At 45.2% G+C, this 14,971-nt stretch overlaps 1 protein-coding gene across 6 annotated transcripts in view; it reads right to left on the reverse strand.

Annotated features, from left to right (window-relative positions):
• The window catches only part of Fhod3 (formin homology 2 domain containing 3), a 430,213-nt gene that overhangs the window by 148,903 nt on the left and 266,339 nt on the right, over positions 1-14,971 (reverse strand). For all 6 annotated transcript variants that reach the window (XM_013349359.2, XM_026783506.1, XM_026783507.1 and 3 more), the window contains exon 6: positions 12,406-12,500. In XM_013349359.2, the coding sequence (XP_013204813.2) occupies positions 12,406-12,500 (95 nt within the window). The remainder of the gene's footprint in view (positions 1-12,405; positions 12,501-14,971) is intronic.

The following is a 14,971-nucleotide window of genomic DNA, read 5'->3' on the forward strand; positions in this document are numbered from 1 at the left end:
GTGCATGCCACCCGCCACTACCAGCCTGGCCCATGCATGCCACCCGCCACTACCAGCCTGGCCCATGCATGCCACCCCCACTAGCAGCACTACATGTGAAGGTGGCATATCTTCACTGAGTTTCTCCTTCTAACCCATCACAGTGGCATGGAACTGGTCACAGCCCCTAACCAAGCTAAGGCCCTTCACAGTCAGGTGAAGGTCAAGAAGTCCCAGGTTTCCCCTTCCTTTTGTGTTCCCACCACCAAGGGAACTGTGTACTCTGGGGGGGGGGGACTCTAAGCATTTTAGAGGGTTCCTACCCCTAACTCCAGTCCTACCATCTCCCTGCTCCTTCTGTCTAGGAAGAGGCCAAATTCCACAGTATTTTCCCAACAGGTACAAGGCTTTTGGGGGCGGCAGTCCAGAAGAATGAACTGTGTTTTGTATGTTTAAAGCCAGAGAAGTGTCTTCAAGTAAACACAAACCCAGCATGTCCAGGCTTGGCGGCTTCCCCTGGAGGTAGAAATTCCTTTTGTGGTTCCTGAAAGGAACCTGGCAGCTGTGCAGTGTGCTCCCGTGAGGCTGGTCTTGGCAGGGCCCACTTTGTCGGTCCCATAGAGCCCTTCTGAGTATCTGTGGGGTCACGGGCCTTGACTATCATGATGTGGTCCCTAGTACCCAGAATCCGTAAGCCAAGGATGCTTCTGCTGGAGAACCTGCTTTCCCACGGAAGCTTTCCTTTTCATGTCTTCCTCCCCTTTGCTAGAAAGGCTCTGTTGGGAGTTCTTCGGGCACCGCAATTTTATTTTTAAAAATTTCTTAAACATGATTCCTATGATCAGGAGTTCTGTGACTTCAGCTTCTAGTTAGTTTATGTTTGGTGCTTTCGGAAGCTTTACTATGCCAACGAATAGCAAGCACATTAGACAATTAAAGCGCTTTAGAGGCAAGAACATCGGAACGTTAATTTGGGGCAAATTCCTGGTACTAATTGAAAGCATGTCACAGCTCATCTTCAGATGCATCCGGGCTCCTACTCAGAAATTCCACATTAGCAATGTTGTGAAGGTTTGAAAGTAGGGAGGGGACACTGCTTCTAAATACTGCTATAGAATTCTTTACTTATCCGATAGTTACTCTTTTTTTTAATTTATTTATTTATTAAGGGTTTCTGCCTCCTCCCCGCCACCGCCTCCCATTTCCCTCCCCCTTCCCCGATCAAGTCCCTCTCCCTCATCAGCTTGAAGAGCAATCAGGGTTCCCTGACCTGTGGGAAGTCCAAGGACCGCCCACCTCCATCCAGGTTTAGTAAGTTGAGCATCCAAACTGCCTAGGCTCCCCCAAAGTCAGTACGTGCAGTAGGATCAAAAACCGGAGCACCGGACAGAAATCTCAAGATCCAAATCAGGAGCAGAAGGAGGGGGAGCACGAGCAAGGAACTCAGGACCGCGAGGGTACACCCACACACTGAGACAATGGGGATGTTCTATCGGGAACTCACCAAGGCCAGCTGGCCTGGGTCTGATAAAGCATGGGATAAAACCGGACTTGCTGAACATAGCGGACGATAGTTACTCTCTTTGATATTCTTCTGTATGGAGAATATAACCACACCCTCCGGAGTGTGAAGCAACCAGCACAGGGGCCACATTCCCCCTCCTCAAAGACCAGCACGTTGCCTTTTCCACAGTTCTTGAAAAATCTTTTCTTGGTGCCGAGGACTAATTGGGCAGTAAAGTGCTTTTGTAGAATGCAAAAGGCCCTTGCTTGATTCCCAGATTCATCTTAGGTATATTTGCACATTTGAATAGGAACTGCTGTTAGGAGTCCTAGCCCATATTCACTGGGAAGAGGCAAACATGGGAGGCAGTGGTAGAGCAGGGGAGGTGGGCTTAAGATGGCTGCAGGAAGGAGCAACCCCAAAAAAGGAGGGGTGGGAGTAAGCTGCAAAGCAGTGAGGGCATACACCATCACATGGCTTAGACACATCAATCCTCAGAGTATCATTCCAACCCCAAACACACAATTTTCAGCTCCGATCGAAGCCCCTTCCTATCCTAACAAGAACAGTGTCACGACAATGCATCCAGCACCTGGCAATCTGTCTAGCCCTGGGAGGGCTGATCCAGTCCCCATGAAGCATGTGACACCATGCGCTGGTTCAGCATCATGAAGCAGACAGGCGATATGGCAACAGGGAATCAGCCTCAGCCGCTCAAAACCAAGTGGGTTGAAGAGGAAGGCATATCCCCGCAGGAGGTAAACCTGGGTGGGGTAGACTGGCTGGCTGTGCTTGAGTCCCTTCCAATCCACACATCTTTGCTTCCGCTTCCCAGGTACTACAGGTACTAGGCAAGCACTCCGCCAACTGAGCTACATTCCCAGCCCAAGAAAAGTGTTTTATGCTTTCCTAAAACATATAGCTAAGCAGGAATCTGCGCTAGTCCCTTTGTATGAACATGCCATCACCATACTTCATGAAGATTTAACGCATTTTCAGGGTGGCTGGACTCTGCTGCACCCACTATTTTGGACTTTATGTTCCTAGTCATCATAAAATATAGGCTGAAAGACCTTTGTGAAGGCCAAAGTACCAGGTAAGTAACCAAGAAAGCAACCAAGGACAGCCTCCATATCCCTTTACTCTGGATCCAATGTCACGTCCATTTCAGAGAGGCTCGGGGTGGGGGAGCAGTACCACCATGGTGCTTGCCTAGGGTTTGGTTTTCATGGTCATCGTGCAGGAAGCATCTAGGTTTTAGAATGCAGCTACCAGAGGCCTGGGGAAGGAATACAAGGCAGTTTCTTAAGACATTTAAGCTGGAACTTCGCACGCAGCTCACTGGATTTAAGGAAGCAAAAGAAATCCAGCGAGTGGGTAACATATGCTGATCACTGAGTTCAAATTCAAGTATCCAAAGCCTTCTAGTTGCCTTAGGATTTAAGTTACAAAGAGGTCTAGAGAAACACTTATGATTTTGCTTCATGTCCCACTAAAGGTAGCATAGATGTGTGCTATAGACAGGTGCTGACCTTTAAACTAGAATAGAAACTCTAAGACATCCTGGTCTATAGATCTTTATTGTACTATTTATACATTTACCTATACTCTAGAACAAATTAGGTATCGGGAAAAAAAAATCAAACCAGACACGTTGGCTCATGCCTGTAATGCCAACACTAGAAGCTGAGCAGGAGGGGATCTCTGTTGAGTTTGCAGCCAGACTGGCCTATAAAGTCAATTCCAGATCAGCCTGCTCCACAGAGTGAGACCCTGTCTCTTCTTCCGTGAAAAAATTGCAACCCCTAATTATGCATCATTAAGACTCCTCATTTAACTTTTTATTCTAATGTCATACTCTCAAGTTGTGACTTTCTAAGCCAGCAGTTCAAATTCAGGCCCAAGGGCCTTCATAATTATTAAATGGCTCAACAAAAATCTTAGGCTCCAGAATCTTTCCCTTCTCAACCTCTAACAGACTGTTTGAACATGGTGTGGGCGATTATCAGAAATAAAACAGAGGCTCAAACAGTGCCTCAAGCACAGAACTCTGGGCCTCTGCCTGCAAGGATTCATGGGGAATAAAAGGATCAGGGTTGGCACATCAGCCAGGACAGGAAGTCACCTGCACCAAGTCCCTGTGCTCTGCCTGAGTGACAGCTGCATGCTTCTGATAGTGCAGTCTACAGAAAGGAGACCAACGCTATGAACAGTGAAGTAACCCAGGGGAAGCTGGCTAGCCCTGAAGGTACTAACCGGTGAGTAAGACATTCTGTACAGTATAAAACAGAGCAAGCTGTCCAAAGATGATGGAAGATAAAAGCAAAACAAAAAGTTACAAATTATAACTTATTCTGCTGGAGTTTAGCTGAAACTTTATTTAAATAGCAGTGTGCAAACATTAGAAATATTCACATGGCTAAATTTTCCAGAGGATACCCAGGGTCATTGCAAAGAGTCATTTGAGGGCCCAAGAGATGGCTCAGCATGTAAAGGGGCTTGCTACCCAACATGATGACCTGAGTTTGACCCCTGGTACCCATATGATGGAGAGAGAGAACAGGCACATGCAAGTTGTCCTCTGACCTGTACACAGGCATGATATGCACACGCCCACGCATTCACAAACATAACAAATAAAATGTGAAAACTAAAAAGGGTCAATTCATAAAATAACATTTATTCGTTCTTTTACTATTGGGAAAGAGATAGCAAACCTTTGCATGAACATGCCAGCTAAGGGGCATCTTGTTACTGCTTGCAGAATGCAATATTGGTTGAAGGAAATCAACAACCTTGGGTGCTTTTACAGGAAGCAGCATGCCCAGGTGGGGGTACAAAACCCCACAGTCTAGGAGGCTAAAATAACTTGATACATGGCCAATTTCTAAGTGAAAGCAAAGGAAAACAGGTTAGATTATTGCCCTTAGCCAGTGAAAATCCCCATCTTCCATATGTTTTGGCTCGAAATATATGCATTGTGGAAATAGGACAGATAATATTTCCCAAGTAAAATAACTTTCTTCTACAAACAACTAGTCCTGGAGGCATGCCAGCAGACAGCAGGTAAGCCTGGCATGGTGAATGTGCTGTCAGGAGAGCTTGGTTGCCAGGAGTCTCCATGAAGTGAGTACATACAGGTGCCAGGCAGACAAAAACAAAGTCCAGGGGCTGGTGGTGGTGGGTGGAAGAGGGAGTGGGCAGGGGGTAGGGGGAGGCTAAGAGCACTGACAAATAGAACCCAAGCCTGCAGGGCACCTCCTGGGATGACTCCCAGAACTCCTGCCTCTGTTGTCCTTCCTTCTTCTACTGCCCTAGAAAATGGAAACTATTTTCATTGGAGAAAGGGTATGCTGGCTGCCTGAGGTTCTGCAATCTTCCAGATGTGTTCCCAGGTTCGAGCCAGCAGTTCCTACTCTTTTTCCTGCTGAGAGAACATGGCCGCTTTCTCTGGCCACAGGAGCAGAAGTGTCATAGTTTCACTCTCACTTGTATTTCTGGCTTTCATAGGAAAAACCATTTGTGAGTGATGAAGCAGCAAGGCTAACTTATAGAGAAGCTTCTTGAGAGTGGAGGGGACCCAATTATGCTCCCTGAGGTTACACCATGGACTAAAGGAGAGATACTTCTGCCACCCGGGCCTCTGCTGGCTGTTCCCCTAAGACCTGGCCTCACCCTCAGGTCGCTCACTCCCTAAAGCAAGTGCTTGTGAAACCTGATCTTCAACCTACACCTCTCCCAGGAGAATGGTTTCCTACTGGGGCATCTAAGAAACCAAACATGCTATGACACTGGGGGAGTGGCTCAGGTGGTAACATGTTTGGCCTGCAGGTATAAGGACCTGAGTTCAATCTCCAGAACCCATGCTAATAAAAAGGGAAGATGTAGCTTGCTTGTAATCCTAGTGCTGAAGAGGCAAGAGGGTCTCTGGGGCCCCACTGGCCAGCCAGTCTAGCCTAGATGGGGAGAGACCCTGCCTGTAAGACACAAGGTGAACAGTGTCTAAGAGTGACATCAGGGGCTGAGCTCTGGCCTCCAAACACCAGCACACATGTGCACCCACATGCGCAAAAGAAATGATACACATCGGAATCTGTGCTCTGGGTGTGTGTGTGCACAGGCAGAGGAGTGGGGTGGGGATGAGCTCTACAGGGGACATTGGCTTTGAAGGCACAGTGTCACCCTGCCAACAGCACATGAACACGCTGGGGAAATGAAAGGAGTCTCAGAAATACTACTTAATGGGATGTTGACAAATACAAGTCAAAAGCAACTTCACTCACTAAACAGGTTTGAATGATAGTAAAATATCTTCAAATATAGCGTCCAACCTGAAGCCACTTGACTGACAACATGAGAAACATGAAATGAACTCCCGTGAGTCACAGCACAGTCATGCAAGAGACTATTATACAGGCATCAAACAATATTTTAAATATTACAGTGACACAGAAAATAGTTAGAATATGTCTAGGGCTTACTATCTAAGAAAGAAACAAAGGAAAATAGAAAGGTTCCAAAGTTAATCATCATCATTAATTTTGGTAGCATCTCCAGATAGTATTTTTGTTTGTTTTTGCTTTTTAAAATTTCTAATTTTATATAAAGAGATCATTTTATTCTTACAATCACTGAAAAGCTCTAAATGTTAGTTTTTATAATGCTACCAAGATGTTGAGATCATCCACCAACTTGCATTTTTTCTTCAATCTGTTGTCATTAACTTTATTATGAAAATTAATATTAGCCCAACTTCTATTAATGGAACATATATTAATTCAAGCCATTTGAAGTAATAACTACAAGTTCCAAATCTAGTACCAAATCTAGTACTGATTTAAGACAACAGGTACCATTCAAGGAATTGAGTAATGTGTCGGTAACTTCTTTGGCTAGGCCATACAGAATTCAATGGCTGAACAGACTTTATGGTGTTAAATATGTTTACAGTGTGAGTTTAACTATATATAATTTAATATATATAAATATATATATATATTTTTTCAGATATTTTCCTACTTAGCTACAGAGAGTATCACTCTCAGATTGGCAGCAAGAAAACAGAGGGCTGGGGAGGTGGCTCAGCAGGCAAAGTGTTTGCCAAAGAAGCATGAGGACCAGAGTCTGGAGCATTACACCTGTGGAGAGGCTGGGTGAGTGTGGTGGTTCAGCTGTAATCCCAGAATGCAGGAGGCAGAGAGAGGCCATCTCCAAAGAAAGCTGGCTAGCTAGACCAGCCAAATTGGTATGTTCTGTGTTCAAGTGGGATCGTGCCTCAATAATACAAGGTGGGAAGCAGTCAAGGAAGACATCCAACGCCATCCTCCCATCTCCACATTCTTACATGCCCACATATATGTGCACACCCATGTGCAAAAAAGAAAAAGCCGCATGATCATTAAACTTGCCACTGATATTGAGCCTGCCATGGACCTAGGGATGCAGAGGAAAGCAAGAGGCTTGAAATGCAAGGAGAGGGACAATTTTCTTCACCTAAGAGGAAAAGGTATCTGCAATGGCCTAGCTGAGGACAAAGGGGAGGAAGGTGGAGCCACCCTGCCAAGCATCAAGAAATGCTCATGTGTGATGGAAGTCACATGTGGTATACCATCACAGCATGAAATCCCCAGAAACTACAGGCACAAAGACCAGCTATAAGCTGCTCTCTAGGGACCTGCCTTCCACTGTCCTTACTCTGGCAAGTAAGGGACAAGGTTAGGGTGGACAGAAGCCACCCACAGTATAAAATCAGACTGAAAGCAACTACCAAAAAGGGATGCAAGCAGGTGGACTCCCAAAATGACATCCTATAGCTTTCTGAACTTACCACTGATTCCTGAAAAATTATCCCAGGAAATTTATGCTTAAGGTGGGGGAGAGATGGGGAGGGGGAAAGAGGGAGAGAGGGAAAGAGGGAGGAAGGGAGAGAGGGAAACACCATGCCCAATGGTCTCAGTTGAGAACATCTCTAAATTAGGATGTTGAGTGTGCTTCTGGGAAGAAGAGCCTTTAACAAATGATACAGGACACAGGGCCAGGAACGAAGAGTGCTCAGTTTCCACACTCGTACCTACTCATCTACAGACTGTCTCCATTTATAGATGCAAAGACAACCCACAAGAAGGACGCACTGGACCCCAAAGCCCTAGCTTGTGCTGTGAGATGCAGTATGTCCTGATTTCAGAAGGACCTTGAGAAGGCACTGGGGACAATGAAGGAGTGACTTGGTCAGCTAGGCAGCTCCCGACTCACTTCCCAGTGACCCTAAAACACCTCGGCTAATAAGTGTCATCATGCAGTTTGTCCTGGTTAATCCACACACTCTCTCTCCCTCAGCATTCTGTCTATAATAAAGAGGCATAACTTATTAAATTTATGTTATATAAAGCTGGCATTTACAGTTAAGATGATAAATGGCCAAGGCAGAATTCACAATTATCTTGAGGCTGGAACTGTGGTCTGATCAATGAGGAAAATTGCAATGCTTTGCATTTAGATACACAACCATCAGTCATGGACACGCAGAAAAGAAGATCTGGCAGGCATGATGTATGAGGAAAAGCCAGCAAAGTTTAATAGACTGCAGGCTAGCTTCAGCCAGCACCCAGGGCAGCTGCTTAAAAGGCCCGCTAAAGAAAAGATGGAACTTGTGGAAGAAAATATCCTCTTCCAGGAGGCTGCTGTACACCTTCTACCAGTTGCAAAAAGAAGGTGGTGGTCAGGAGAAAACAGAACTGGTTATTAGGGTCCTGTGACAGCTACAGTAAAGCATAGGCTGTAGCTTGGACAGACTCACAGGAGAGCCATCTTTCCATGTGGATGGGTATGTATGTTTATGTGCACATAACTACATGTGGAATCAAGAGGACCACCTCACATGCCACTGCTTAGGAGCTATTCACCTTTATTTTCATCTATTTTGAAATGGGGTCTCTCATCGGCCTAAAGCTGGCCAAGTAGTCCAGGGTAGCTGTGCGGCCTCCCCAGTGCTGGGATTATAAGCACACCTCCACACCCAACATGATTTGTTTGTTTGTTGTTAAATGTGGGTCCCAGGAAGCAATCTAAGGTCCTTGTGCTTACATTTAGGCACTTTAATGATTTGGCTATGTATGTGCATGTGCATATGCACACAGGTATACATAGATATATCTATATATGTATATACTCAGTCCCTGACAGCCACCCTCAAATGCTCAGGGCAGTGCATAGGGAATTCAGCGTGACTGACATATACAGTGTTTGGTAATGGTCTAGATGAAGGTGCTTCCCCCAGAAGAATGGCTTCCCATCAACTCCCATGTCCCACTAGGGTTGAGCTAGTTGATATTTTTCTAGAAATACCAGGATTTGTAACTCATGATAACAAGAGCAACTTTAACACGACTCAGCGTTCATCATAGCTAGGATTCTATAACTGTAGGTACAAAGGACATTCTTCATGCCTCAGCCTATATGTGGGTCACTTGAGTGTGTCACTTACCAGTGACACAGTAGTGACTACAGAACCAAATGTCTACTCACTCTCATCTCCTGAGCAACCAGCACACTTTCCCGACACAGGGGCTCTACTTCGTGGCATTCCCTTCATTTCAAAAATAGCCTTCCAAAATTTATATAGCTTCCCTGCTCCTGCCAGAGTCACTGTCCCACTCTGAGATAGGACTCATGTTTTCTAAATCCAGAAAGCTAGGCCTCGCAAGCTGCTCCTCAAGATGTCTGTCTCCACATCTTTCTCACCTTGGCTGCTACCCTTCCCAGGCCCTATCGCTTCATAGTAACTGTCCCGGCCCTCCCGTCTTCTCCCTCCTCTAATCCTATGTCCTCCATGCCGTGTAGCTCAGATTGTGTCCATTCTACTGCCCTAATGAGGGTTCACAGAGAAAATGTAGAATGCGTGAGGAGAAGGCAGCATGGCTGCGGCTCTTTTCATCCCGCCGTACGTTAGTTAGCAGGGTTACGTCAGAGCAGAATAGTGTGCCCATCTTCACACAGACGCAGAGGAAGCCCACTGATGTCCGTCAGCTGCCTGACACGCAGCTGGAAGGATGAGGTTTCGTGCGGTGGGCAGAAATAGACAGCAGGGTGAGAGAAGGCAGAAAGGAATCAAAAGGGTGGTTTCCATGGCAACATCAAGACCATCCCTGGTCAGGAGATGAGGGTCTTCCTCAGGGCCAGAATGGAAGACAGAGTGGCAGGCCACGCTGTACAAACAGAATCAGCTTACCGCAATTAATTAGAATTACAGGTCCGGGAAGAAAACAACAACACACCCTTAATAAGTCATTGCAGGGGCACCCACCTCTTCCCTCTGGCTGAGGAGTTTCGAGATGGGGCCCATGTAAACAAAAAGACCTCAGAGAAAACACTCTGTGCTTTCTCTTTTAAAGCCAAATGCATCCTTTTCTTCTCTGGAGCTTCAAGTAACTGCAAATGTGCATTGCATAATGCCCCTCTGGCAGGGGCAAACTCACATCTTGTTGCCTTTCATGGGAGGAAAATCAAGCGCTATGAAAACAGAATAACAGAAATTTTTTTCTAACCAGCACTTCCTTTATCTACATTGTGCCTGTATAAGGCAAAGCCAGCAGGCTGTCAAGGCAAACCTTTCAGGTTTAGAAGCCGTGACTCTGCCAACAGACAAGGCTTGAACACAGCTTCCCTGCCTTCTCCACCTGAGCTAGGGAAACCTACAGTAGCTGCATTGGTTAATCTGTGTGCTGAGGACAGAACTGAGGTATCATTCTCTAAACCTAAGGTAGGCTCAGGCACCTAGTCTTTGGGATTCTTCACTACCCAGATGAAAGAGAGGGAAGGGGCGGCGGCAGGTTTTGTAGAGAAGGGAACATCTCAGGAGGACTGTGCTGGAAAAACACTTGCCAATGGCTGCTTGCTTCCTGCATTCAGCTGCTGACCTGAACTGAGTATACCCGGTAGCCTGATTCAAGATCGTGTCTGACATCACAGTAAATGGGACAGCAGCTTCTGGTGTCATCCTTTTTAGCATCACCATAGGCCCCAAGGCGCAAGCTCACTAAACGATATTTGCCCAGCCTTGCAATGCCAGGAAGTCATCGGGCACTAAAGATCAGCTCTTGGGAAAAATGAAAGGTGGAGACAAAACCCACGTGTTCTAGACAGTCTAGTGCTAATGAAGCCAGAGGGTAGGGAAAGAGATATCTGGTCAACCCTGGACAGAGCCCGAGGAGGGACCCCAGAGCAAGCAAGAGCTCTTAGGGCCAGCCAGGGAAGGCAAGATTGCTCTGCCAATTTCTTCCTCTGGTTTAATGATTCTCGGTGTACTTCAAATGCAATGCGGATTCCCCTGTTCTCCTTTTCAGATCCTTTACCCTCAAGAGTGATCCCAAAGCAGGGAGGGGGACGACATAGGGACAGACACCACAGGCTGCAGTGATGCCACAGGCTAGTGGCTAAGAGATGAATTTGTTACCTCCTGCTCCTTCCGTCTCATTTCCTATTTTTCTTTTTCATTTGAGGTTTTGAGCCAGTATCTTACACTAGTTACTATAACCTAGGCTGGTCTTGAACCCACAGTAATCCTCTGCCTCACCCCTTCCAAGCATTGAGGTTTTAGATATGAGCTACCATGTCTTTTTATCCCCTCCCCCACAGTTTCCAGTTCTTTGTAACCCTTCCTTGTCTCTGGAACTTTCTCCTATCTTACTCCATTAGTGTCATCACACAACACCTGAGACTACATGATTTTTTTTAGAGAACAGAACTGCATTTTGCATAGGTTGACAGGCAGGGACACATGCAAGATCTTCATAGCACATTCCAGATAGGAAGATGGGAACTGGTCGCTGCAGATACCAGAAGGACAGAGGTCATGTTCTGACATAAGAGAAGAGCAGAGAACAAGGCCTCTGCTACAACAGCAACAATCCATTACCAAGAGAAGAGCCCTCATGGCCTGAGCTGCTCACAAAAGGCCACACCTTCCCACAGGGCTGCATGAGCTCCCAGCACAGGGGTTCAGGGAACATCCTCAGGCCATGGCACTCCCCTTCCCCTGCGCTCATCTGTGCTCTTCCCTGTCCCCATGCCACCACATCAGTCTTGTCAGGACCGCAACAGAACTACAAAGATTTCTTAATTCATTTGTAACATGTATTAAAAGTCCCTTTTTAATTAAAAAAAAATCTCGCCCATCTCTCTAGACTTTAAGGTCATGGACATCAATCAGAGAGCTATGGAAGGAACTGCTTCCAGACGACCCATCAGCCAGGGAGGCCTCCAAGCAGATGCAAGGAAAACAGAAACCTCTACCACAGGAGAGCAGATACAAATCTCCCTCAAGCCTTGCTAAGTCAACCTCAGAGACCCAGCATTCCACTCCACGTCCAAGACCACGCGCACTAGCATCAAAACAGAGTCGCTTCCATTTTCCATAGAAAACAAAGCTAAAAAGATAGAGGAGAAAAAAACATTTCGGTTGCCCAAGGGAAAATAGTTTTTCCATTATGAAATGGGAAAGATTTTTTTTTTCACATCACAACACTGGGAAAGGAAATCCAAGGGCCAGTAATGGCACCGGGGCTCTCGTCTGGTATCTATGACCTCACATAGATCCTACCATTGAGGTCACAAAATATAAGGCATACATAGGTACTTTATCTATGGTATAACATTTTAATTAAGCATTAGAAACCAAAAGTGCCAAAGGCATTTGATTACAGCTTAGGAGAAGAAAAGGCAGAAGTGCATTAAAATGTTATAAGGCTGTGACTGGCATGGGCTTGAAAACCTACAAAGGATTACTCATCGTTTATACCAAGACAGGACTTGAACAAAGCTGATAGGACTTCTCTTTGTGAAAACATTTCAGAGAGGATTTAAACAAAAAGGCAATGATTTGCAAAATGAACAAGATGTTCCAAAAAGAAAAGAACTTGTCTTACCTTTGACCCAACGAGAGTGTAAAGCCACTGGATGGTCTCACTGTGGTTGATGACCCCATTCATCCCATCCACATACAACATAATCTGTCCCAGTGCTGCAGACAGGGAAAAGAGACAAGGAGATGTTATGGGTTTATATAGAAGTGCGATCTTCAATGATCAGGAGGCCAACTCAGATTTTCATCAAGTTAAGGGCACCATCTATAGAGAACCAGCTCTGAAGGTAAGTGTGAGGATCTGACTGAACTTATTTCAGAACTAAAAGCAGTGGGGGCTATCCATGACATGTGAAGGGTGTACCCAAAACATTGGAATCCCTGATTGCTGGGTGTATGCATCCTGGTGTATAAACACATTCTCCTCCATTCTGATGCATATGCTGGACAAGACAGGACAAGGCTGTAAGAGATGACAGCTGAAACCAAGAGGGCACACGAAGCTTCCCAAAGCAACCAGTGCCCCAGGCTGCAGACAGCAGGCCCCATGTCTTGTAAAACCATCCTGTGTGAATACAACTCTGTTCCCTTAGAGAAAAGACAACACCACATTTAAGTGTTACTTTGAATTTTCTTAAGTTCAAAGCTGATATGATGGAAAACATCAGACTTGAAAAAAATCATCTTCTGACCAGTCTAGAGGTGCAGACCTGTGATGTCAGCTTCTCTGGGAGCTGAGGTAGGCAGAGTGGAAGTTCAAGGCCAGGGTGTCTACCATAGAGAGACTGTCTGAACATTTTAAACATTGCAAAGAGGGCTGAGGTTGTAGCTCGCTGACAGAGTCCTTCTCTAGTGCGCATGGCCCTGGAAACCCTCCAAATAATCTGTCATACACAAAGTTTTAAACTCTCAGTTTAAGAAAACATAATTCACTCTATCATCATTCTCCAAGAAGTGCAACGTATTGTCTTTAAACAACTCCAGTAATATCAAAATAATTTTCTTCTGTAGACACTGCACAGATAGGTGGTGACTATCCAAATTAAGCAGGTTTCCTTAGCTCATATCTACCATCCTAACAATCTTTCACCCATAAGTAGTTGACATGGTATCAATAGTTTATTAAACTTCATTTTTAACAGAACATATCATTTTGAAAATTGGAAATTATAGAAAAGAAAACAAAGTGATCCCTAATCCCATAATTTAAGGATAATCATTTTAACGTACTGACAGACTTTCTTTAATACAAAGCTGGCATGTAGGTTTTAGGAAACAATCTGCATGAAATGGTATTGACTGAAAAAAGTACAACCCAAAACAGGGACATTTCAGGGGTCAAGATAGGCAAATGTGTGTGTATGTGTGTGTGTTTTGTCAAAAACTCCAGCATTACCCATCAAACAAAGGACCAAACAGACAAACAGACATTCAAGGAAAGCTGCATCTGAATACTCAAAGCTAAAAAAAAAAAAGGTATTTTGAGTGTACTCAAAACACAATAAACATTACATGACAGGTTCAGAGTCTAGCTAATATCTAAACACTGGTTATACTCTTACTAAAAGCAGGGTTTAAGTAGACAGGACGGCTCTCCTTCCGGGTGCCTGTGCTAAGACACCAAGTCCTCTTTATATGTTTCTTCACGTGGCTTGAAGAACCTGTCTCAATAAGAGGCCTCTACATTAAAAAAGAAAACAAAAACAAAAAAATCCCCGCATACGTAAGAAAGTAAAGATTTCCTCCAAAGTGCCATTTCTATGACAAGTAAAATCTAACACCTGTCGCAAGCCAATAGAAGAGTAATTTATTACAAGTGGCATGTGGCTCAGTGGGCAGGGACTTGCTCAGATCTAAACTCTGTGGCGCCGCAGAGGGGAGGGAAGAAAGGGCTGACTAGGTGCATGTTCTCTTCTCTTTCTCTGTCTTCCTACTGTGTGCATCACGATACTTTGGTAGTAGAAAAGCAAGCAGTAAAGGTCAAAAACAAGACGAAGGAAGTATGCGTCTTGTAAGCTTGTGAGCTTTCTACCGTCTATCACTTCCTCCTTCAGAAGTCAGCCAGTCCTGACTTCCGCTAAGTCCACCCAAGGCCACAAGAGATGCTGACTGGACCCTATAGCCCCCTGAAAAGTCCAGCCTGTAAGGCTCACCCTCCGCACACAAGACCCAAATTCTGGAATGATGGTTTACACCCAAACGGCTCAGGGGCCTCTAGACAACAGATGTGAGAAGCTGGGCCCTTCTACAAAAAGAAACAAGCAGATGAGGATTTAAAACCTGGTTGATTCTATCAGCTTCTCACACTGAAGATGGCGCTTACCAGAATGTTCGTGTCTAATGACTTGGCCTAACACCTGAACAATCTAAACCCTACCCTCTAAAAATAGATGTTTAAAATGCTGGAGCTTTCTTCCTGCAATGCCCACTCTAGACACAAGATGGCGCTAACGAAGCTGAAGCCGCAAAAGGAATCAACAGCAAAGACTCACCAACCAAAAACCAGAGGAAAAGAAATCACAAGAGAAAAAGAAGTGGATGTCATGGTAACATACCTGCATCTGGGTCACAAGAGTCAGGTGTTTTTGTTTTTTGTTTATTAGTGCTTCTTTGTTTGGTGGTGGTGGTGG

The sequence above is a fragment of the Microtus ochrogaster genome, chromosome 18 (assembly GCF_000317375.1).
Source record: "Microtus ochrogaster isolate Prairie Vole_2 chromosome 18, MicOch1.0, whole genome shotgun sequence".
Taxonomy (NCBI): domain Eukaryota; kingdom Metazoa; phylum Chordata; class Mammalia; order Rodentia; family Cricetidae; genus Microtus; species Microtus ochrogaster.